Source organism: Centrocercus urophasianus, unplaced genomic scaffold (genome assembly GCF_019232065.1).
Source record: "Centrocercus urophasianus isolate 14NV4802_14NV808 unplaced genomic scaffold, USGS_Curo_1.0 seq_660, whole genome shotgun sequence".
In the NCBI taxonomy this organism is placed as follows: domain Eukaryota; kingdom Metazoa; phylum Chordata; class Aves; order Galliformes; family Phasianidae; genus Centrocercus; species Centrocercus urophasianus.
In genome coordinates, this window is record NW_024885267.1 from 6,280 (window position 1) to 30,823 (window position 24,544).

At 38.2% G+C, this 24,544-nt stretch overlaps 1 protein-coding gene across 4 annotated transcripts in view; it reads left to right on the top strand.

Annotated features, from left to right (window-relative positions):
- Positions 1 to 24,481, top strand: part of PHF6 (PHD finger protein 6) — a 25,116-nt gene extending 635 nt beyond the window's left edge. Inside the window, exons 2-11 of one of the 4 annotated variants that reach the window (XM_042837053.1) lie at positions 4,086 to 4,265; positions 4,469 to 4,570; positions 7,167 to 7,300; positions 7,613 to 7,656; positions 16,859 to 17,025; positions 17,205 to 17,348; positions 18,338 to 18,442; positions 19,235 to 19,368; positions 19,983 to 20,112; positions 20,406 to 24,481. In XM_042837053.1, coding sequence (XP_042692987.1) covers positions 4,128 to 4,265; positions 4,469 to 4,570; positions 7,167 to 7,300; positions 7,613 to 7,656; positions 16,859 to 17,025; positions 17,205 to 17,348; positions 18,338 to 18,442; positions 19,235 to 19,368; positions 19,983 to 20,112 — 1,098 coding nt within the window. In that variant the 5' untranslated portion in view covers positions 4,086 to 4,127 and the 3' untranslated portion in view covers positions 20,406 to 24,481. The remainder of the gene's footprint in view (positions 1 to 4,085; positions 4,266 to 4,468; positions 4,571 to 7,166; positions 7,301 to 7,612; positions 7,657 to 16,858; positions 17,026 to 17,204; positions 17,349 to 18,337; positions 18,443 to 19,234; positions 19,369 to 19,982; positions 20,113 to 20,405) is intronic. The other 3 variants (XM_042837055.1, XM_042837056.1, XM_042837057.1) reach the window with 3 other exon arrangements.
- The last annotated feature ends 63 nt before the right edge of the window (positions 24,482 to 24,544 follow it).

Sequence of the window (24,544 nt, forward strand, 5' to 3'; positions counted from 1 at the left end):
AGAGCCGCTGCCCGAAGCGAAGCCGGGCCGCTGTGCCCCCCGGAGCGGAGCGATTCTCGGATCGCCCCTCTGCCCCGTCAGAGCGCTCAAACTTTCCCGTAGCCCGGCCCTGCTGCCTGCGGAGCCTGCCCGCCTCGGCGCGTTCCGTGCCGATCGCGGTTACCTGTTCCCTGCCCATTGTTTGGGCTTCCCGGCGCTGGGCCTGCCTTTCCCCCGTCTCTGGACCCCTATTTTTAGGAAGTTACAGCCGTAAATCCCAGTCCTGCTTTGTGCAGTGCCGGCAAGATGCTACGAGAGCACGGCTCTGGGTTAAAGCTCTCCATAGGACGTGAGGCTTTGGGCTCTGGGCACTGCAGGCACCCCCAAGTGCCGTCCTGCTGCCGTGCATCGCCCCGTTGTGCCCGGCTGTGCCCCCAGCGATGGGCCATCAGCGTTAGGAAGCACTGAAAGTTTCTTGAACAGAGCTGCATCTCCACTGAGCATCTGGGAAGCACCACATCACTGTGTTCTTTGGCTTTTCCCTAGAGCCCAAATCACTTCATTGTGCCTAATGAATATTTTTTTAAAGCCTTATATATGTTTTGGAGGTTTTCATTGGGTGTCGGGCATTTTTTTTACGTAGAAATTCCAATCCCGAGTGATTTTTTTAATGTTATTTGTTAATCATGTAGGCCACGCAGCAGAACAATCTCTATACGAGAGAGCATAGCCTACAGATCACGGTCCTTTGCCGTGACTGCAGACAGGAGCCTAACTTCTGTAAGCGTGCAGCTCCTGAAGTGAACTAAGGCAATAAAGAGAGATCAGAATACAGTTTACTTTCTGTTCTTTGGTGCTGATCCACATCTCTCAAACCGAGAAACTCCTCCCTGCCCGTGCTGTTGAACTTGCACTTTTCTTTTGTGTTCTAAAATCTGTTGCCTCGAACTCAGGAAAAGAATATGCAAGCCTGAAGGTGTGTAAAGCTTGCTTATTTAAAGATAAGGAGAAGATGCTGTTGGGGGAAGCATCGTGTTAAATCCCTTCGTGGATATTAAGAAACACGAATGCAAATGAAGCGAAAATTTTTTGAGTGAAAAATGACTGAACGAGTTTCTTTTTTGTGGTTTCTAGGGTATGTGTAACCTTTAATTTTTATCCCAAGCTTGTGGAAAATGTGTTTGTATGTCGTATCTGTGTTTTGTATCTGTGTTTTGCAGTACGTGTCCCGTGCTGATAGAGATATGTACAATCTGCCCAAGCGGCGCTTCCTGGTGCATCACTTTCTGTGAGCAGCCCGTGGAGCTTTCTCTGACAAAGCTGACAAGCAATATTTCTGTCCAGACTATATTTAAATACTATTCTGAAAGTCTTATTTGTTAGGGGTTTTTTTGTTTGTTTGTTTGCTTGTTTTTTTAACATAGAAAACAAATATGGAGGTGTTTCAATGTGTTTTTTTTCCCCATCTTCTTATGGAATGCAGCTTGATGTTTGACAAACCGGGTTCATCATTTGGGGGTTTAACCCAAGAGATGAAAACCAAACGTGGAGGTCCTGCTTTCAGAATTGTTGCCCTGTCCTATAGCTGAGCACCTCATTCATCTTTTTGAGAAAATGGCTGTTTTTAGCTGAGACGGGCTGAGAAGGGCATTTGGGCACAAAGGAGGGTCATTCCAGGTGTAGTGGGTTTTGGACTTTGCAGTGAGCCCTAAAAATGGAATTGGAAGTGCTGTGCATCTGTCAGGTGGCAGCAGTGCTGTGTGCCTCCCAGCTCCGGAGGCGCAGAGCTGAGGGCAGCTCTCTGTGCTCAGCCACGGTGCTGGCCTTGGGCTTCTTGTTTCTGGGAAGTGACTGTTATGATTGAACGATGAGGAGAGCCCTTTTTGTTTTGTTTTTTACTTTTGTGTGTGTGTGTTTTATAAATTATTTGCATTTTTTTTTAAATGTGGCTTTGCTGGTGAGGTTGAAGGCTGCCTGTTGTATCTAGCAGTTGTTATTGTGGGAGAAAGTTTGTGTTAGCAAAGCCTGCGCGCGTGTGCAAGGGAAGCTCTAAGTTGCCTTTTAAAAAAGTAAATGTAGCAATATACTGAGAAGCACGGTGAATACAGCATCAGTATGAGCTGAATACAAGCCAAACAGCCCCAGTGAAGATCTACTGAAGCACAACTTTGTGCGTGTTTTGTTGATCTATTTCTAACCCATGGCTATGTGATTTATGTTGAGCTATTGAACATGACATGAAAGCAAGGCTTTTTTTAAAAAATTATAGTATTTCCTACTCATCTTTGGCAGATTTTTTCCTGCTTCCCAGTTTTTTGGTTTTTAATTAAATTAAAAAAAAAAAAAATAACTGTTTCCTTCCTTCAGAAAGCTTTAATTCTTTTTACTCAAAAAGAGATGACAGAATTGTCTTGTTTTGTTGTGTATTTTTTTTTTTTTAATTTAGAAGAATACAGTATAATAATTCCTTTGTGTTTAACACTTGAGGACTCCCCGTTGCCACTGCAGAAGGCTGTGACTGCTTGATCCAGATTGGCACATTTTTTGTGCAGATCAGCAAGATCTGAAATCTATGCGTTCTTCTTGTGAGTGTGAATCACCAGCAACTAAACTGCTTTCCAGCTACAAAGAGAACGAATGAAGCTGTTGATAAAGCAGCCAAATAGATACAGCACAGATGCTACCCTTGGGTGCACGGATTTCATAGCAAGCATTGCAAGGCAGGCGCTTAGAATTTGGTCTGAAAATCTATGAGAGGAAGAGTGAGGATCAGAAAGCCTTGTCTTTTAGCAATAATACGTGCCGACAGAAACTTAATAACATTCCTCTGCTTTCAGTTGTACAAGCAGTGAGTGATATTACTATTAGGGGCGTCTGACAGCAGAGAGGAGCTGGCAGGCTTGGCTATGCAAATCTCCACCACTGGTCACGCATTTTCCTGCAGCCAGCCATTGTGGCACTGTCCAGATGTATTGCAAATCTGCTGTTCTCACTGGATTGATTTTTGTCGTTCCCCCCCTCCCCAAAATATCAAACTACGCGGCAGCTTTTCATATTTAGATGAGAGTCTGATGCAGACAAAGGTGGTGGAGGAGACTTTTATTGCAGTTGCGACAATTCTGACATTAAGACTGTGATCTCCAAAAGGTGTGAAGTCTGAAGAGTACAGTGTTTTATTTCTTGAAAGGTGCAGAAGCTAATGAGCGCAGACTGCATAATGCTGGACCAGGAGGCACGTGCTCTCATGAGGTGTTTTCACTTCTGGACTTCATTAGGAGTTGGGGACCTTAATGATAGATTTTCCCAATACGCTGCTGAGAGTGTGTGAAAATGTTGAGATTCGTGCTGCATTTAATCCTCATTTGTTTTCCTTAGATGAGGAAAAAGAGTTCTGCAGTTACCAATAGCTGGTGTGGTGCTGCTCAATTTGCAGTGGCTGTTGGAAAGGTTTCCCTTGGAGCCGGTCAGGGGAGATCCTTCTAAAATGTTGTTGCTCCCACTGTTTGACCAGCCACAATATATCTGTGCCATACCTAAAATGGTAACGTTTTATCTTCTGATCGCCACCCTCATATGAGGGCAGCTACTCTTCTGCTGGCTGCTTTGAGCTTTCAAACTCAATTTGAGCTCAGGGTGTGAAGCTGAGCTCAGTTCTTTGGTTCTGTTTTAGCGTGAGTTCAGTGGGATGGGTTTTCTTGCAGGTACAGGCAGTACATTTCCTACAAATTGCTTTACTGGAATAAATAGAATAGGATTAATTATTCTATTTAGCTATTAACTAACTCCTCCCCCCTTACAATTGCCATTTTTGATTTATTTTCAATGTATTGCTTTTTCCCCAAAGGTTCCTGTGTGTCCATAGTTTCATTTTAATGTTCAAACCTTTTGCTTAAAGAATTAAATCCATTTGCTGCTTCAGTTTCATTCCAAGTAGCCGACTGCTGCCTCAGCCCAGTGCACATTGATTTGGGTGTATTTTAGTAGTGTAAACTGAAAGCTAAAGAGGTGTAGATCAGTTTCAAGCGACCGATCTTGTATTTATAAAACTGTAAGCTAAATTGCCCTGTGTTGATGCTAACATGCTGATTATGCTTTTTTTTCTGTAGCATTGAGAGGATTAAAGTGGCATTCTAAGAGCATTTAAAATCATGACAAGCTCAGTTGGACAGAAAAAAGTCTCGTCAAGACAAAGGAAGTGTGGTTTTTGTAGATCTAATAAAGATAATGAATGTGGACAATTATTGATGTCAGAAAACCAGAAGGTGGCAGCACATCACAAATGTATGGTAAGTAACCCGTAGGAAAAAGGAAATGAATGTCATGAGCCAGTAGAAGACAACAAACACATCTTTAGATATTGCTAAAAATCAATCAGCTGTGGCACTGGGGAGATGATTAAGCACTAATTTGAAGCTTCGGTGTTTGTCAAATGTGTAAATGTTCTAGGTGATGTAAATACTTACAGTAAGTTTTGTTTCTGTAATTGTAGCTGTTCTCATCTGCGCTGGTATCTTCACACACTGATAATGAGAGTCTTGGTGGATTCTCTATTGAGGATATTCAGAAAGAAATCAAGAGAGGCACTAAACTGGTAAGTCTGTTTTGAGCCCTTGAAAACGAAGGGAGGATTTGCCTGCCTCCCAGAGAGTGGACTGTGAAACTGTGCAGTGTTTTATCATATGTTGTTTCTTTGGCTCTGAGGAAATGCACTGCTTACCAAAGGTGATGATGAAGTGGTATTAGAGGGAAAAAAAAATCAGTGGATCTGATGGTACTCAGATTGAAATGAAATCTAAATAATGGTTGAAGAATCTTTAAGAAAGCATCAGAAGTAGTTTATTCCAGTCAAGTCTGCTCTCATGTAAATTATTATTTTTACAGTTGTAACTTAATCATGGAGCTGTGGGTTCAGAAACCCTATTTTTACAACCTCTTTTTTTGTCAGAGCAGTTGTGCATTTGTTTTCCAAGCAAATCTGAAAACTCATTTTCAGAATATGCCAATTTTTTTCTTTTAATGGACTGAATATAAGAAATAACATTCCCTATATTTATATTTCAAACTCAACCATTTCTATTTAATATTTTCTGCTAGATTTAACAATGAAACCCACATTCTGAGGACCTAGTAAGGGTAATATCGTGCCTTTACCATTATTTGGCTTTGATGATAGATTTTAACTACTAAATATACTTTTTTGGATTCCTTTTATAGTGACTTAATATAAGTCAGTGCCTGTGGATATCAGTGTTCAGAGGTGCATTGGTACAGCAGTGACTGCAGCTCTACCAAATTCATCAGAAATGGGAAAAGAATTGTTCAGAATTAATTCTCCAGCAGCTAGTCATGTATTTTATTTTTAGAATTTACTGTTTGCTGTTTGAGAAATGTCTGGTTCTTTTTCGGAATGCTTCTATAGATGATCAATTCACTCCTCAGTTTAAATCACTCTGATATATTTACCAGTTTTTGGACTAAGAATAGTCCTAAGTATCTCTGTAGGACCACGATTCTGTAATAGTCGGATATTTCATCTAGTGTCTCATCTCTATCTTTTCCAACACCTACGACTTTATTTGCTCTAACCAGATGAAGCACAAAGCGTTCACGAGTTATTCAGTTCATGATTAGGGACTTGGAAAGAACACAGTAGTAAATAAAAGTGCAGATCACAAAGAAACTTTGGCTCTTGGGACTCTTAATCTTTTTTTAAGGATGTTTGTTTTGATATCATTGGTGCTCTCTTTGTGCCTCTTAATCTCTCTGTGCACATTCACCAACACAGCAGCTGCATATGTTCTTGGAGCACACTTCAATCATATCCATGTTTTCAGCAAGCAGCTGAGCAACTTAAATCGATTTGCAGTTCTGAGATGTTACCTGTGTGGAGGGAACATACAGACTAATTTTGTCTGAACTCGGATGTTCCAGGTAGCTGTGCTTTATCTCTGTCTGCAGCCATCAGAAATCTATAGCTCTGAATCACTCTCAGGAGGAATTCTTCATCCCCTCCCCACCCCTGACTTGTTAGGAAACTTAAAGTTCAATGCTTATGTTTAGGCAGCCCAATTGTGCTGCTAAGGTCTGCTTTTCCTGTTCTACCCTGTATTTTTATTTGGGAACTCATTGAAGCAAAATTATCTCAGTGTATTGCATTGTGTTTTGCTAGCCTGTACTAAATGTGTCTGCAAACAGATGTGATGTAGTTGCCCTCCTTCAGTAGGTGCTGCAGCTGACAACCAGGTATGTGCTGAAGGTTGAGGCGTGTTCATTTTTGGAGTGATTAACAGGGAGTAGTTCTGTGGTAACAAAGTCCTGTCTGAGAAACCCTTCTAAGTTCAGACCTGGATAGGGCACTCTTAAAAACTCATTAATTAGGGAACAGAATGCACTGATGTAATTATTGTTGTCCCTTAGTTGTGCATGGGAGAATTTTTTTTAAGAGATCACCTATTTTTCAGCTCATCAGATTTCACATATACTTGATGTAACTTGATTGATTAATCTGTTGGCAGTGGCCATTTGGACAACAGGATTGGTACCAACTGAATAAATGTTATATTACCCTCAGGCTAAATAGGCTAATAATTCAACATAACTCCTGTGGTCTGTTTTGTTCGTGCATTTATGAGAAGGAAGTTTCCTTTTACACAAATCCGTGTATAAAAATAATGAAGCATAAGCTGAAGTCGATCAAATGAGGTTGATTTTAACCTAGGCTCCTATAAAAAAGCTTTGATCAGCTATTAAAATATTTCAAATTTATGACATAAAATACCATTTCAAATTGGATAAGAACTGGAGTCTGACTGCAAATTGAGTGCTTGCAGAAGAATAAGTAGAGATGACCCAAACATAAGGTGTCACTTCTGTGAAGTACATAATTTTCTACAAAAGTAAATCACTTATTTTTATCATTGGACTGGTAATTCATATATCCTGATGATTGTACTGTTGCATAAAAGGAACAAATTTTTCCTTACTTTTAAAATAAATGAAGAAAAACAGCCGAAAACTGGAAGAGTTAGAAAGGAGAGCATAGTGCTCAGCAATATGCACTAAAATATTGCTGTCCATGACCTCTTTTGTTCTATCACCAGGGGTGACACATGGAGTATCAGTCTTCTTTTTAAACTCAGAAGTACTGAGCCAACAGTAACACGAGTTGTGCTTTTGTGTCTTTACAGATGTGTTCCTTATGCCACTGTCCTGGAGCAACCATTGGTTGTGATGTGAAAACATGCCACAAGACATATCACTACTACTGTGCTCTGCATGATAAAGCTCAGATAAGAGAGAAACCCTCACAAGGCATTTACATGTAACTATTCTTCATTTGTTATCTTTCCTTTTGTATTTATATTTCACATTCTTCGTTGTTTGTTTTTGTTTGTTTGTTAAATAAAGAGCAACCAACCAACACTCAGAACTTAAAACTGTTGCAGAAATATTCTGATGATGATTGTGGCATTCAGAAAGTGATGTGCTATGAAAGCACTTTTTCACTGAAAGATTTGTATGTCAGTGAGTCTTACAAGTGGGAGAAAAATGTACTGGCATTTAAATATAAAATATAAGTAAATAATCTGTGAATCGTGACTGACTTGACAGTTTTCAACTACTTTGTTTATAGGATTTTATGTCGAAAACACAAGAAAACTACGCATAACTCTGAAGGTAAAATTATTCAATATAAATTTTTCCCATTGTAGAAAGATACTTCGGTTATATTTAATTCTTCTGGAGAATACAAATGTTTTCAGTAAAATTTAGATTTTTTTTATTATTTATTTGTTTATTTATTGAGAAATAATGACTTTGGAAGCCTGATTTCTGTATTTTTCTAAAAATTATTGATTAAGGTGGAGAGGAAACCCAAAAACTAAATGGCAGGGTGTTGTGCAGATATACCATGTTCTGATAGAATAAAGGATGGGTAGAAAAAATGCATTCCCTTGTAGGAAGAAGTTGGCTTATATTTGTAGTTCAGTATTCACAGTATCCACATCTGAAATGCGAGGAGCTTGTCAGGTAACAGCTCATCTTTTCTATTGCTAACATTCCTATTTTTTCCACAATATTTTGAGCTATTAGATCCAGTTCTTCAAATAAGAAGAGCCCGGTATTAAATAAAAGGGTTTATGATCAGATCACTGACAGATGTGTTTCTGTTCAATTTTGATTAAAAAAAAAAGCTGCATGCATTCATAGCTGCGTGTCTTTGCATAGAAGAGCAGTGAAGTGTGCAAGGGGTGATATGCCACAAAAATAGACAAACTTTATGGTCTGCTACATTCTGAACTGGTTTTGCAATTTTGTGTTCAGGCCTTTTTTTTTTTTTCCCCACCTGTTTGTTTTCTGCTATATCTAATTTGGGTGAGCAAGCATTTCTTAGTTCACCTTTGTGTTACTTTCAATAGAAATGTCACAGATTTAAGTAGTGAGGAGCTTATTGCTGTGTATTGAGAGCAGACAAAATTTCACAAATTCCATTTCTGTCTGCCAAATGCATACTTAGGATGATGTATTCTTCTGCTCTTATTCTTATGTGCAGCATTAATTGTGAGCTTTGGGTGTTGCATCACTGTTCCTGCAATACTGAAAGCAATAGAAAATTCCAAAGTAAAATTGATTTTTTTTTTGTCTGCTTAAATATCAGTTTGCTTTTTTTTAAATGCTCTTTGTTCTGATTTTGCCATTGGTGGGTTTAAAGAAGAAAAGCACCATAAATAGCACAGTAATTGTACAATGGGTGTCACAGTTTTGTTTTCCATACAGAATATGGAAGACGTTTGAATCCAAGGAGAGAGATACCATTCTCTTTGTGATATTTAAATGTATTTCATGTTTAATAATTAAATATTTAAATTTTGTGCTTATGACTGATGGCTCACACTGGAACCTATTGAAAAATACGTGGAGCCCGGAGTCACAAGACATTATTTTTTTCTGCTTGGAGCTCTTTGCAGGACTACAACTTGTGCAGGATCAGAACTTGGGCTTTCAAAAGTGTTCAGAAATGGTTATCTCCAGTTCTACTGTGTTATTCCCTAACTGCAGAGGCTGTTATGGCTATGCATATATCTGTCTGAGAAGACATGGGAAAAGTTACTGCAGAGGCATTGTGTTGGGTTTTTTCTTATGTGTTGGTGATGGCAGCTTCTAAACATCGGACAGGTCCATCCAGAAAGAGTCAGACTGAGAGGAAAACCAGGAGTAGTGAACATCATCCTGAGTCCAAGGAGCACAATGGTATCTTAGCTAGAATTTAACTTTGCTGTAACTTTTTGTGCCTAAAATATTTAGCTCCGTTATGCTTTATGCTTCTAGAAATGTGCAGTTGTACTTCACAGGGGTTCTTTTGTTTTATTTCATATCTGTGCTGGTAGCCCAGCGCTCTTTCCCCAGCAGCTCTCTCCTTAGCACATACAGTTCTGGTGCTACACCCATACAAGACTATTAGTAGTAGATTTTATAATGGCACAAGCAGGGGGGTGTTGTGCTGAACCTCCACTAAATTAAAGAAAATAAAACTAATTACCTCTACAAGATAGAGAAGTGTATGGGATGGTTTTCAGAGTTTAAGAAGGGACCTTGGAGGCTTTGTTTCTTAATGACCAATTGATGAATTTTGCTCAGTGAGGTGGTAGCTGGAAGATGCAGGATGGCAGTCAGATAAGCTTTGTGTGTGTGCTTTGTTGGTTTGTTTCTTGAGAGAAATGTGCATATCAGAGAGGAATTTAAATGTGAAAGAATAGTGGTTTGTGAAGCCGAAAAAGACTTGCACAGAAAAGTGAACAGCCAGGGATACAAGATGCTGTAGCACCTTTTTTTTCTCTTGTTTTATGTTTCCTTCCTATGAATCCTTGCTTACAGCAGTTTTTTGTGACGGAGTAGTTGAAGCTCATCAGTATTTATGTCACTCAGGTTTGGGTGCACAGGGACACTTTCTAATGGAAGCTTATTGCTTTGGGATGCTTGGTCAATGTAGAACGTCTGTGTTTTTATCCCTTGCTCTCTGTTCCTGCATTTAATTGTTAGTCTGATTTTTTTTTTTTTCATGTCACCTCTGTTGGGGGATGTTGGAAGAGTTTTTAGGATTGTTTGGTTTGATGCAGCGTGGAACAGATTTGGTTTTGGTTTGCTTTTCTCTTCCTGTAGGTTGCACTGCTGCCTAATAGCAGGATTTTTCTGTCCCTACCCTCAAAAGTAATTGCTCCTTTTAGCATCCTAGCTCGAGTCAGAGTTCTGATATACCTTTTCTTAAGATTTTTAGTTCTTCAAATTATTACTTGTTTTTTATTTCCAATTTATTTTAAAAAATAATAATTTAAAAATCTGCTGCTCATTTAATTCCTGTTGAAGAAAATTTCCTGAGGCTATTTGGAAGTTCAGATGAAGGACCTATGTTGGAATTAAGCTTACCAGGTTAAAACCTGACAGAAAGGACCTCTTAATTATTATTTATTGCTACAATGAAGTTCAAGTGGAGCAGGAATTCATCGGACTCAGTATCTCCCTACTCATCAAGACAAAATTAATGAGCGACAGGAGTTCATTTCCCTTTAATTTTGAGGAGCTGTGAAGTACCTTCTGTTTTTTGGAATATCAAAGAGACAAATGTGGCAGCAAAGCAGCCTGCTTTACATTTGTTATCAGATTCAACACTTGTTAGCTTTGTCTGATTTATCTGTATAGCCCAGCCTTCAGGTGACACAGGACAGGAAAAATACATCGCATTTACTCTTCTGCACGTTTCAAGTAATTCATTTGTGCCGTGTTCCCCCTAGCTGGTAAAAGAATAACAGTGAGGTGCTCTCTTTGTTCGTGGCTGTGAGGCTGATGAAATTGAGGACGCGGCAGAGCAGACCAAGCTGCTGGTTTTGTGTCTGCGTGTCGAGATTTTTATCTTGCTGCTTACCAATATAACTGACCTGACCTGCACTCAAATACTTTATTCGTAAGCTGAGCAAGCCTTGTAAGTTTCCAGTGCCTAACAAATTATGGGAGACTGTGCCAGTGCTTTCAACCTATCCCAGGTCGTTCTTAGTCAAATTGCCGCCTGTTTTGGTACAGTTCATTTTTTTTATGAGAGTAAAGCTTTGGGGCTGTTTATTGGAATTTATTTCGGTTTACTAGAAATAATCATCGAAATTTTAAAATTGATGTCTTCTATTCAGTTCCCTGCAGGTGGGGCTGCCCTGGTCCTTCTGTATTTAAAACAAGTTCGGCTGATCCAGACAGTTTAGTATTAATTAAGAGAAGGACATCATTTCATTCTTCTGTTTGATCCGTTCCCTCCTAATGAAGAATAAGGAAGGCAGCCATGTGACTGCCTGTTGTTAATGTCTAAAACGGACCCTTGGGAGCTGCTGGGTCAGAACATAATGTCGGTGATTCCTATTGTGGCTGTACACAAAGCCTTGGGGAATTAGGTTTCCATGATAGAAATAAGGACGCGCCATGTCTCAGCACCCTTTTTATCTCATTCTAAAGCTCAAACTGAAATCTGTGCTTATCTTTTTGCATAGTAGGTGTGGTCAGGATAATATTCCTCTGTCTGACCTGGTTAGAAGTTCAGTATCAAACCAATCACTTTTTCAAAGTACTGTTGAAGCCAGAGGCTGGTAGGAGAAACATCGCAGACCTGGTGGCATTGTGACTAGGTAACATTTTGATTCACCTTGGGATGCCTTAATCTTTGTTTCTTCATAGTTGCGTTTTCTTTAACACTGTTCATAGCATAAGCTTGCCTTCCATTGTAGGTGCCAATGCAGCCCGGTGTAAAAGCTTCTGTGGCATTGCAGTTTGCTGTCCTTTCAGCTCTGCTGGTGGGTGGTTACAGTTTCTTTCTAAGCTCCACTGACTCAGCCTTATTGTCTGCGGTAAGGAGCTGCTCTGAGTATGGCATCAAATGCATGTACAGTGTTAGGATAAGGATTGATCCAGATAATAAATTAACTGCATATTCAGTCCATTGTAGACTAATTAGGTATTTTGAGGGAACATCACTGTGGTGCTGTCCTAAATAAAACCACGTAGCTAATGGAAAAGGAAAAAATCAGAAAGTAAGGTAAATGGTTTATTCTGTCTGTGGAGCTGTGCTGTGATGTTTACATTGTAATTCTGCTTCTTACCTAGGCAGGACATTATCCAAATAGAAACTTGGTCAGCTGACTGATGTTTGAAAAGTTCACCAGACCAGTTATTGTAAGCTTTTTGATTATGTAGATAATATATTATCAGTCTGCTGTCTTTTGTCGATAGCTGTTTGCTTGAAAGAACGTTTATGTTTATAAAGGACTATTTTATTCATTTTCTATGTTAAAAGCATTTCATTGAAGAAATAATCTCAAGTTCTTTGTAACATAGGTACTGTTGAGTCAAAAGTAGCTTTTGAACAGGAATCATCAGTTCCTTGAGGAATCTGATACTTTGAAAAATGTGGTGTTGGTGACCTAAGGGTTACCTTGTTTTTCTGCTTCACCCCTGTTTTCTCGAATTTAGATATGCTTGACATAATGCTTGTCCCTTTCCATGTTCAAAAAGAAAATAGAAATTGTACTCAGCATTTAGATACTTGATTTCACATCATTTTCTAATATTAGTGACTGCTACTTCGGGGCGTGTTCACTTGATTCTCTATTTGCTTGCAAATATGGAAGCCTCTGGTTCTTATTAATGCTTAGAGATGTACTCACGTTTTTTATTACTGTCTACTGAGACAATAATGTTTCTAGGTTTTTTGACATTTCAATTAAACATAATTGTTGTCAGACATGATTCGTTCTTTCTCAGCCGTATTTTTAAGGATCTCTTACCTTAATGTGCTGAAATACATTTTTTTCCTTTTTCTGACCTTCTGTTTCTCTTCTAAAAGTCCAGCAAGCTTGATTTTGTTCCCTGTAATTCAGAACTTCTTGTATCACAAATGCTCTGGGAAACTTCCAGAATGTTTTCTTGTTTACATAGCGGCACATTTAAGGTGCTTCTGTATTCTGCAATTTGACTTCTTTGTATGGACAGTCCTACCTGTATGGACAGTCCCACTTGCAGATGTCTTTCTGCAGTCAGTTCTGTTTACCTTCCTTGTACACCCTTAGACCCTTTGCTTCTGGCTCACTTAGTCCATTGTTTAAGATAATGTAGGAGGTACGGAGAGCATCATTAGCCCTTGTTGGACACATTCTCTTTTTCTTTGTTATTTCACAGCCTTTAAGCCATTTAATGCTGTGTGTTAGTTTGCTTTAACCTAGATTTTGGAAAAGGACGATTCCGGGTTTATTTCAAGCTCAAGTAATAAAGAATAGATGAGTGGGATGAGTAGTATCTCCACTTCTTGTCAGGCTTTATTTTAAGCAGCAAAGCATCTTGATCCCTTTTCCCTCTAGTCAGATCAAAAGAGAAATCTTTGACTTTCTCTCTAAAGCTCAGTCTCCATGTTAACAGTTTATCAAGTACAGAAGTTTGTTCATCTTCTTTTTGTGGTACTTTGTACTGCTCATAGATTCCTAAAATGCAAACGTGGGGCTTGTTGCTACTCATCTCCCTGCTCATCTGAGTTTACAGTATCATGTTCTTAGATGCTTTTGAAAACATAAAATATTTCCTCTTGATTTCTAACCCTTTACACCCTCCCTTCTGAGAACACATTGCATATTAAGCTTGTTTTTTCAGACGCGTTGTTCAGGGACTTCTGCAGAAAGCTCATAGGATACCTGCTTTGAAGAGTTCATATAACCTTGTATTGAGAATATCGTGGTGATTTTAAAAATCAATGCAGTACTGGGATATGGGATGGGGGCAGTTGGAGAATATTTAGGGAGTCAGGGGATTCAGAGCTTGGGTGATGTCCATCGTGAAACTTCATCTGGTGAGGGAGGAGTTGAACAACTTTTTGTGTTTTCCTTAGTTCAAGCTGACATGAGAAGTTGGAAACACCCAACCATCAGATGCCAGGGAAACTGGGTAAGCTGGCAGTGGGCTTGAGGGGAGGGATAGGGCACGAACCATACTGCTTATTGAAACAGTAAAGGACGTCCGAGGCAGGTGTATTTTAAAGCTGGTTACAATTTTCTTTGTCCTTGGTACTGTTACACCAGCTCATAGCACTGTTAAAAAGGGGAAACTTTAAAGTTCTGTGGTGTTGCAGAGTGATGTAGTGCAGATGGTCACATTTCAGTGGTGTTAATCCATAGCTCCATGTCACATAGAGACCTGACTCCACAAGGAATTGCACTGACTTGGATCAAGTGTCTGGACTTCAGTGAATTCTCAACATTTTGGGGATTAGTAGTTTTGAGGACAGGAAAGGGATTCTTCTTAGGGGAAAGCTGTGAAATTGTGGTGGATTTTTGTTACTCTGGAAACATCCTTTAAAAATACAGCATGTTTACTTGTTAAATTTTAATATTTTACTTATAGATTAAAAATTGCACTTGAGAACTTACTCACAGAATCACAGAATCACCCCCGGGTTGGAAGGGACCTCAAGGATCATGTAGTTCCATACTCTGTAAGGAGGCTGTGGCATTTCTTACATGAAACCGATTTTCCCATCTGCTTGTACTTTTGCAGTTAATGTTCATTTCCAGTTGTGCGAGTGTGAGTGTGCAGGGTTCAGAGTATGCTTTAATGCTTAGGAAAAAAAGGTGGACTAAGTGTGTTATGGTTGACAGGATTCTGGATTAAAAAAAATACTGTTGGTTAAGGGACTGCATTCCACTTCATGGAACGCAGTAGCGAAATCTCTGATTTTGGAAGGAATATTTCTAACTTTTTATATGCTGATGTTACTTAAAGGCTCAACAATTTAATGGTCACTTTTGTCTATGACTCTTTTCAACAAGGAGCAACCTGTGCAAAAGACTGACATGTTTTTAGTACATTAGGGGGAAGTTCTTATCTATGATGAGAGACAAGATGGAGTTATTTTCTTTGGAAGAACTTCTTAGGTTGTAGTAAAACTTGCTATGTGCAATCAAGAGGTAGGATATTTAAATAGCACAATGTTGCTTTAAGAATTTGGCAAGTAATGTTAAACGAAAAGTAAGTTTAGATGGTAAATTCACTAAATAATCCCTGCCATGACATATTCTTTCCTTTTCAGACTAAAATAAATGGCGGTACTCTTGCAGTCTCAGTGTAAAGTAGGATGCATACTGAAGCAGAGGAAAGTTGCAGTAGATGCATTTATGTATTTTAGTTGTCACTTGGGGATATATCTGTATAGCTGATTGATCTGGAGATTTAAGCCAAAATAATTTGAAGGCTTGTATGAATTTCTTCTCAAATCGTTGCCTCCCTCTAACCACACAACTGCACAGTGCTTTTGGAGAATTACATTTCACCATAACATGTTGTGATGCATTTGGTTTTCTTTGCTAACAAATGTGCAAGAAGCTGTAGTTACTTCTGCGTTTAGCAAGAAATGTGATAGAGAAAGCTGAATAGGATGCACTCGGATGCAAGACTTCGGTTTTCTGCTGCTAAAATTTTCTGGCTTTGGAATATTTTTCAGAGCTTTGACTTCGACCTTTTGTGCGGTTGATTCACTGTTAATCATGAGCTAGAGAAAATGTGATCTGATTTTTATGTGCTAGTCGATAAGAAATAGGAGTTCTGGTGAAGCAGCTCTTAGAGTAAGATGTTCTGTTTATTGAGACTAAGAAATATCGGTGGTAAGTGCCACAGCAATACTTAATGGTAGTATCACAACACATACATGTCCCATTAATGAATAGTAGAGAGATTCCAGATCTTCTGATGAGGTCTTCCTTCCATTTTCGGGATCATGATGATGTTTGTGGCTTGGATTTTGCGATCTATATAGCAGAGAATATGCATTTTTCTTCAAGTTACTGAAATAACTTTGTAGTTTGAGCAGAGGTGGATGTTGCTTATTAGAAGGAAAAACTGTTCCTGTGAGCTGGATTAGTGGAGAAGTTGCTAGCAAGAAGGTGGAGCTGGTTGTTAATATCAGGTGTGGCTTAATTAGATCGTAGTTGAAGCAACCTTGGGAAGTTTGCAGGGTTGATCTGTGTTGACTGTATGTATCTTAAAAATCAGCAGTGCACTGCTGTAATGCCAGACAATTCTGTGTAGCAATTCAGCACTTGGTCTGGCATTTTCAAAGGAGTTCATCAGACTTCTTTGGTATATCTGTATTCAAAACATGCTTTCTTATATTCTTAATGGTCCATAAACACTCTATGTTGGTGGTTAAATCATCCATGGTTTTCTGTAAACTGGCTTTTTAGGTGTAGATGCAAAAATGTTCTGCAACTAAAATGAAATATTAGATGTGTCTCATAGAGGCAAAATACCTTCCAGTTCTACAACTGGTTAATATTTTAGCCAAAATGTGTGACTTTTTCTTAAATCAAAATACACCAGTTAATAATGCAAGGAGAGAGGTGTTAATCAGATCTGCTGGCATAAGATCAGGTACAATTTATACTGAATGTGTGCATCTTTAAAAACAAAATTAAAATTGTTTCGCACTATGGATTGACATCTGTTGGTCATATTTTCAGTGAAGATGGAAATAAGCACTGAGGCTGTGTGTTGGTCCTGAAAGTAGAATTTGTAAGCAAGGTTAAAGCTTTCTCAAACGTGACACAGCTTTGGATCTTTTTAACATAATGCTCATGATATCAACATAATACATACATACGAACATAAAAAAAGTAAATGATGTTTCCAGGATCTTGCACGTTTGTAATAAGTGTGAAAAGGTTACTATTTTGATTTCTGACCAAAATAAGCAAAGTACAGGTTGTTTTTTTTTTTCCTTATCTGTTTTTGGTTCTGGTTCATGTGATATTTTTGAGAATTATGGTTATTATTATTTTTTGATGATGTTTTCTAACTTCTAAAGCAGATTTAGAAGAAAGTATCAACGAACATGAATTGGAGCCTTCACCTCCCAAAGGGAAAAGGAGGGGTCGTAAGGGAAAGCCAAGAAAAACAAATTTAAAAGGGCAATCAGAAGACACTAGATCCACATCTTCACATGGCACAGACGAAATAGAAAGCAGTTCCTATGTAAGCAGTAAATACGCTCAACTTCTTAGAAGAGAGCATTTGTGTGTTTCTTCTTTGTGAATATCATTTTAATTAAAATCTGCATTTGTCTGAGCCTCCAGCTGGTGGCCACAGGCTTTTAAAATTGCAACCTTATTTATAACCCAGCAGTATATTTTAGTAAAATGTTTTTCTTTCAGAGAGACAGGTCTCCCCACAGAAGCAGCCCCAGTGATACAAAACCTAAATGTGGATTCTGTCATGCAGGTGAAGAAGAAAATGAAGCTAGAGGAAAGCTTCATATATTTAATGCCAAAAAGGCTGCAGCACACTATAAGTGCATGGTGAGTAACAGCGTTGTTGTTAATCAGTTTATTATGAATGTTATCTGAATTGCTGTTTTGGGTTTTAATACAGTATCTTTACATGTAATTATGCGTGAATATTGTCTTGCTGATGGTCTCTTTAAGCACTGAAGTGTTGTGAAATGTGCAATTCATTTATTTTCACTGCAGGCAATATGGATAAAAGTTGGCTGCGGGCTCAGAGATGGAATTAGTTCAGGGAAGCTCTTTAGCATATTAAAAATGTTCTGCAAGTGTCAAAATGCATGCATGGCATTTAAAGGGAAAAATAATGAACTCCAAGAGTCCACTCCAAAAATTCAGTACAAACACCTTTACTCCACAGGCATTCAGGCAAAATCCAGGAAGAATCAATGAACTTAATTTTCTGACAGTGCATCCAGGCTGTGTGACTCAAGCAGGGAGTGGGACGTGGAAGTTCTAGAAAATTCTTGCCTTTAGATGATTGCTTTTGGAAAACTGTCATCTTGCAGGGAATTTGCTAATTTCAGTGCACTTGAGCAAATAGTGCTGTCTTTCACAGAATTAGCTCTATGAATGAAGTAGTGCCTTGTAGGATGGCCTGAGCAGTTTCTGTTTTACTTCAGGATAAATGCAGTGGGCAGTCCATGTATTTGTGGTCTTCCTATAGCCACCTTAACTGAACAGAGAGCTGGCGTTCCCCAGCAGTCTTGGGAAGGGAACAGAATACTCCTGAAATGTGTGGTGATATTTAATGACCCTTCTTGTTTATTCCTTTATATTTTCAGCATTTTTTGTCTACTCCTTTTTCTTTTAAAATACATCTCTCTGAAGTAGCAAATGTAGTTAAAGCAGTCAGGTGGGTCCATCAGACAGAACACTCACCATGCTGATGGTTTTTAGCCTGAGACAACTGTCTGCAGAACGTCCCCTTCTGTGAGTCGTGCACGTAATTTTTTAGCCATGTTTGGTAACCTGAGAATATTTTGGACTTATTTGTTTTACAGTTGTTTTCTTCTGGCACTGTCCAGCTAACAACAACATCAAGGGCAGAGTTTGGTGATTTTGATATCAAAACTGTACTTCAGGAAATCAAGAGAGGAAAAAGAATGGTATGTGTCTGGAGAATGTAGAGAATATATTGCTGATTCTACTGAGGTATATACAGGTCTGCCTACTTCCTTTTGTGAAACAACCTTTTCCATTTACTTCTTCATACAAAATTGAGATGTATTATTACTTCTGGCATAGCTACCCAGATTGGAATCACCTTTACAATTAGTGGTGGTTGGGCTATTTAGGGTTTGTTACGGTGGTGTACATTTGTAAATGAGTATTAGCCTTCCTGTACTGTAGGAGAATAAAAGTAAAGTTGGTAGTAGAGGTCTGTAAAACTACAGATAGGCTTAGAGAATCCATTATTGCAGTGACTTCTTTCCAACTGATTTGATATTTTAATACGTGGAAGTGTTAAGACCTTAGGCAAAATGTCACATTGCATTTTATTAAAATTACATACTTTCTTAAAAGTGTTAAGAACTTTGCAGGAGAAAAAAAAAAGGGGGGGAAAGCAAAACCTAGTAACGTTGTCAGTTGAAAAAAATAGTGTCAAAATACTAACCTAATTGCTAATAAAATAATACTTGGAAATGCAGCAATACTGCAATAAAGCTGTGTGGGCAGTTTTCAGTGCAGTGGACAGGTAGATCTGAGCGTTCATGTTTTTAGTAGGTTTGTTTTACAATATCTTTGATTCCAACTTTACTGGAAGGATGATGTGCCAGAGAAATTACTGGGCTCCAAAATAGTTGCTGTAAACATGAGGAACACTAAACTGAATGTAAACGGAATGTTAAGAGGTGGAAAGGCTGAGCAATGCCCTTCTTTTCTTCTTTCCTAAACAGAAATGCACGCTTTGCAGCCAGCCTGGTGCTACTATTGGGTGTGAAATTAAAGCCTGCATAAAAACGTACCATTACCACTGTGGAGTAGAAGACAAAGCGAAATACATCGAGAATATGTCACGAGGAATTTATAAGTAAGGAGCTGTGTAAATCTTGAGTCTGTAAGCGAGTGAAAATATTGCGTGGCACTTCTTCTGCCCAACTTGACGTCAGATGTATTATTTTTAAATAGATCTCTATCTGTTATTAAGGAACTGTTAACTGTACGAAATATTTCAATTAGGCTGCTGAATTCAAATTTCTGTAGTTCTGTAGTAATATACAAATTGAGAAAAAACAATGATTGGACTTAAGGTATTTTCCTCCTTAATTAATTGACTCATTCTGTTATGGAAGCCCTGGATAATCTAAGTTAGATTTCTCCATATGGATACGTTTTGTAACTTTACTTTGGCTTTACTTGGATCCCCTGACTTCCATTACTTCCTTGCTGCTGTGGTTGAGTTTCTGATGCCCACAAGAGGGCATTCTGTGAGCAGTGTAGCAGCAGTTTTTCGAGATGAGAATTGATCCAAGTTCTGTTGGCTAGTCTTTCTGCAGCCTTATTTTCTTTCTGTTTAACTGATTCTTGGCTGAAAAACATGACGTGAGTTACCGATTTCCTTGTAGTACTTCTCAAAACTAATTGAGAGCAGAGCATCTCTGATATTTTCACCAAAAACCCTCACTGTTTCTTTCATTGTGCTAGACTCTATTGTAAAAACCATAGTGGAAATGACGAAAGAGATGAAGAGGATGAAGAAAGAGAAAGCAAAAGCCGTGGGAAATCAGGCACTGACCATAATGACATTCCTCAGCAGCAGCTCAATGGAAACTAGGTATGGAAGTTACCCCTGACAGATCTATTACCGAGGCTGAGTCGCAGTATCCATTTAACGTAGTTTATTGCAGTGAAGTATTTAAATCTAGTGTATGCAGATAAGTATTTTTTATTGGCACACTGTAGAAAAATGGGGAGGATTTGTTGTTTTTTTTAAATCCAGCTGACTTTGTAACAGTATAAGAAAGGAGGCCCTCATTTCTATTGCTAATGTAGATGTGATATCAGAGCTGCGAAATGCTTTTCTGTACGATTTTAAATTTACCATTCTTTTCATCATTTTTTAAACAGGTTCAAGGGACAGAGTTATAGAACTGGGAATGGCTAAGACATCATAACTACTAATTCTTTCAAATTGTTTTCTAAAATCAGAAAAGGGTTAGTAACTTCTTACTACCCAGCTCTGTTAGAAATTTCATTGAACTGCCTGAAACGTTCATGTGTGTGAGCCTTCAGTAAGTGGCAGAGTTTTACATGTCAATATTATGTAGTTTGTAGTCTGCAGTGTCTGGAAAAAATGAAACACTATATAAATGATATGTAATATGTACAGTGTCAAAAGTTAAGGCAGACATTGAAATGAAGTAAGATCTATATTTCTGGACTGAATAAAAACCTTAAGATTTGGAATGTGTAAGTTGTTTAGTGGATTCATGCAAAGAGGGAAGGTCTTAGCTAGTTTAATTGACAACATGGACAAAAATTGGTGGTGGCAACAAGCTGGTACTTTGTGAATTTTGCATTTTCTTCATATACAAGTTCCAGAGGCTATAATGGGAGAGCCGCTCTCTGTTTTTGCTTGCAAAGCACACAGTAGAAAAGGACTCAGCGTACATCGAAGCACGCTTGAACATTTCAGGTTGTTCCTGTTGTGATTGCTCATTCCACCCAGCATTGTTTGCGGGAGACTTACTTGAGCAGCTGTTGGTTCTGAGCTGTGAGCTTTAGAACTCATGCCAAAGGGCTGTAGTTCATTCTTTCCCCAAGGACCCACTTCTTTCTGTGTCTCTGATTTACAAAGAACACTTCATTAAGTGTGATTAAAACCTTACTATATAAATGCTTGGACTCTGAAGCCCAATTTTTTTTCTCTTCAGAGAGTTACAACTCTTAACTCACTATGGAATTTAGCCACCATATCTGACGTCCATACCTCAAGTGTTCTGTGTTGTGTGGAACACTTCATGTTTAGTCCAGAATATGCATAGAGGTCCCATATTCTGTAAGAAGAATGAGGAAACAACCTTTTTTTTGCTAGATTGGTATTTATTTTTTAATCTTATGACCACTATGTGAGAAACTGCTCATCATCCTTATTGTTTTGGTGATTAATTTTTTTTTTCCTCCACTTTCTGTCAACAATCACATCATGGAATTCTTCATTCCAGATTTTGATGTTCCTTTAGGGAATAATCAGATCTAAGTTATACCAAACCTGACAGATCAGTCCTCTGACTGCTTTCAAAATACCTTGTCATTTCTGATGGCTCCAAGCTTCTTCAATTGGTCTGTTAAAGCACATTCTCAGACTGACAAATAAAACCAAAAAGCTGAATCTAGTCCACGTTTGTCTGTTGCTATCACACCACATTGTTTAGGGTTTTGACTTGTTTCACTCTGAACCCCCAACAAAACTCCTGGATTTGAAAGAAGGAAACGAGCAAAATACACTGATTTGACTATAAACTGCTACAATTCTTCTGTGATTGGTATTGCAAAACAGTTCATTTTGTAACATGAGTTTCTGTAGCATTTTTTACTTGTATTTTTAAATAATATAACGTGTGTCATTGTCTTCTTATGCATTCCCTTAATGTCTTGAGGGACTCAATTACTGTATATTAGACTTTCTAACATTTTACCTGTTAGAATTCATTCAATTCTGTTTGCTTTCCTGGAGAATAATACAGTTTTGGAAAGAAATATCGCTGTGTACAGAAAATACTCAGTTACTGCTCTAAACATGATGCCATGGATCATTTTTATTTTGTATTTGTAACTTTCAAAATTAAAAGCGTGACTTGAATTGCAATGACAGATCGATTACTGAAATTGTCTATAAGGTGTTTTGTTTCTTTGAGAATACAAACATTTCTCAGCCACTCAGTTTTAGAAGGCAAAATAACGTCCTTCAGCATTTAAATTACTTCTAGATTTGTGCCTCAGACATGGCCCTCCCATGAAATAAAGGCACTTTGTTTGCATCTACTGTATTTTTGACTAGGGTTGGATGACAGGTGCATGGGGGTAGGTCTGCCAGCATACTGATTGTACTTGAGACTGAGCTCTAATTCATCTTGTGTCCGTTGCTTAGTATAATATTCAGTCCAGTAATTCATCTGTTGTGAAATAAATTTCCCCATTCCATGCCTCTGAGAACAGCACTTTACCTTCGGGTAGCAGAACGGTGGCTGGTTACCTGTTACCTCCTTGTGCTGAGATGGCCTGACTGAATCGTCATTAATCCAGAATTCATGGAAATAATGTTAAAAGCAAAAATCTTTTCTCTTACAAACCTCAAATTTGTCATAACTGACTTCAACTTATGTATGCTGGGTAAAAGTGCCTTACAGTGTAAAAATTGTATTTATACGTTCCCAAGTAGCATTACCTGCTGGGGAGTAATTATGTTGTGGTGTTAATAATTAGAAGAAATGTACCTCAGCAGTGTATTTACTGTACATCTCTTATGTCCTTAATTGTAGTTTTTAAAAGCATGACAATGTATGATAGTATACAACATTTACATCTTTTTTTTTTTTTTTTTTTTTAAGACAAGATACTGCCATTACTGTCTCTTTATGTGTATTTTAGCTTGGAATTTCAGACAGTCTGTCTGAGGGGTTTTTTGTTCGTTTGTTTTGGTAAAGTAATGTAATCTTTGCAAGCATATATTGAAGAATATTCTGGAGCATCTACTGCGTTCCCAGAAATGTTAGAAGTAATGGAAGTGCTCTATAGGTGGAATAGGTATGTTTAAACTAGCTAGGTAAATTAATGCAATCTATTTGTTACTGAGATGGGTTTTGGTTGTTTTTGTTTTGTTTTTTTATAGGCACCTTCTGTTTTTCATCTCACAGTCAGAACTCTTGAATTTAACAGAACTTGTCTTACGAAACTGGTCTCACTTTATTTGATTTTTTTGGCCTTTGGGCATTTCTTTTGCTCACGAGTGTAATCAAGAGTAATGTGTGCTGTTAAAGTCTCCTGGAATCCTCTGGAATGGAGGTTTCTCCCCAACTCACTGTATCTCTATATTAACAGATCTGCGATCGTGCTATACCAAGAAAGGACTGTACCAAGGAAGGACAGGCATCAGAAGGGTATTGTTCAAATTACTTGAGGATACAGCTGGTGTAATGCCAAAGTCCCAAGGCATGATCAAACACCAGAGCAGTAAGCTGTGATATTACTCCATTTCAAAGAAGGGCAAAAGGATGGTTCAGTACCAGCATCTGTGCAGCTAACTAGGATGAAACAGATTAGGTGATCTAAAGCTCTGCTTATTCAGCAGGTGTTGATCCACAGGAGGCTCTGTGATAAAGCTGTACTAGGAGTTACACCAGATTATTGCTGCCCTCCAGGAGTTAAGTCCATCTCCTACACTCCACAAAGTCCGATCTTAAGGTACAAAGAGCTGTGCTGATCTGAAACGATAGATTACACTGAACTGGCTCTAAGTGTCTGGTATTCAGTGTACAAGAAATGGAATAAAAGGAAGAGGGCTTGCTTCTTACTGCAGCCTATTTGAGGAATAGCTTTAGACTGAAGCAGAGTGAGAGATGAAGATGTCATAATGTATTTGAAATATCAGACTTATCTGCCAGGTGATAATCAGTGCATTCCAAAAGTATTAATGTGCTGAATCAGACTGACAAGAAAATGAATCCTCATTAGATGAAATTAATCTGAATGGAACTGAAAGTACGTTGTATCAAATAGTAGCCCTTCTTCCTTGTCACAAGGAAAAGATTTCACTGTATTAGTGATGGAGATTTAAAAAAACAACAACACAGCTCTTGATTTATATACTTTTTGAAGCCAATTTCATATATGCATATGTATGCACATTCGTTAGTTGGCAGTGACATCTCAACCCTTAAAAGATCCTGGAGAACTGTTTCTTGTCAAAAAGCACTCAGGTTAGGTTAACATTTGCAGCTTTTGCTCTAGCATACATTTACATTAGGTGTAAAGACAAGGAATGTGTAAAAGAGGGTAAATGCATTCCTATCTACAATGTTATGTATATTTTGTTCCTGTTATATTGGCTTTACTTCCAAAGTTGTAGTTTGCAGTATTAGTTTCTTTTTATTGGTATCCTTGCATATATATATATATATTCAATAAATGAGTTATGAATTTCATATTTGCATGTCTGTCCTTTTTCTGGAAGCGTAACTTTAAAACTGACATTTTAATGCATTGAA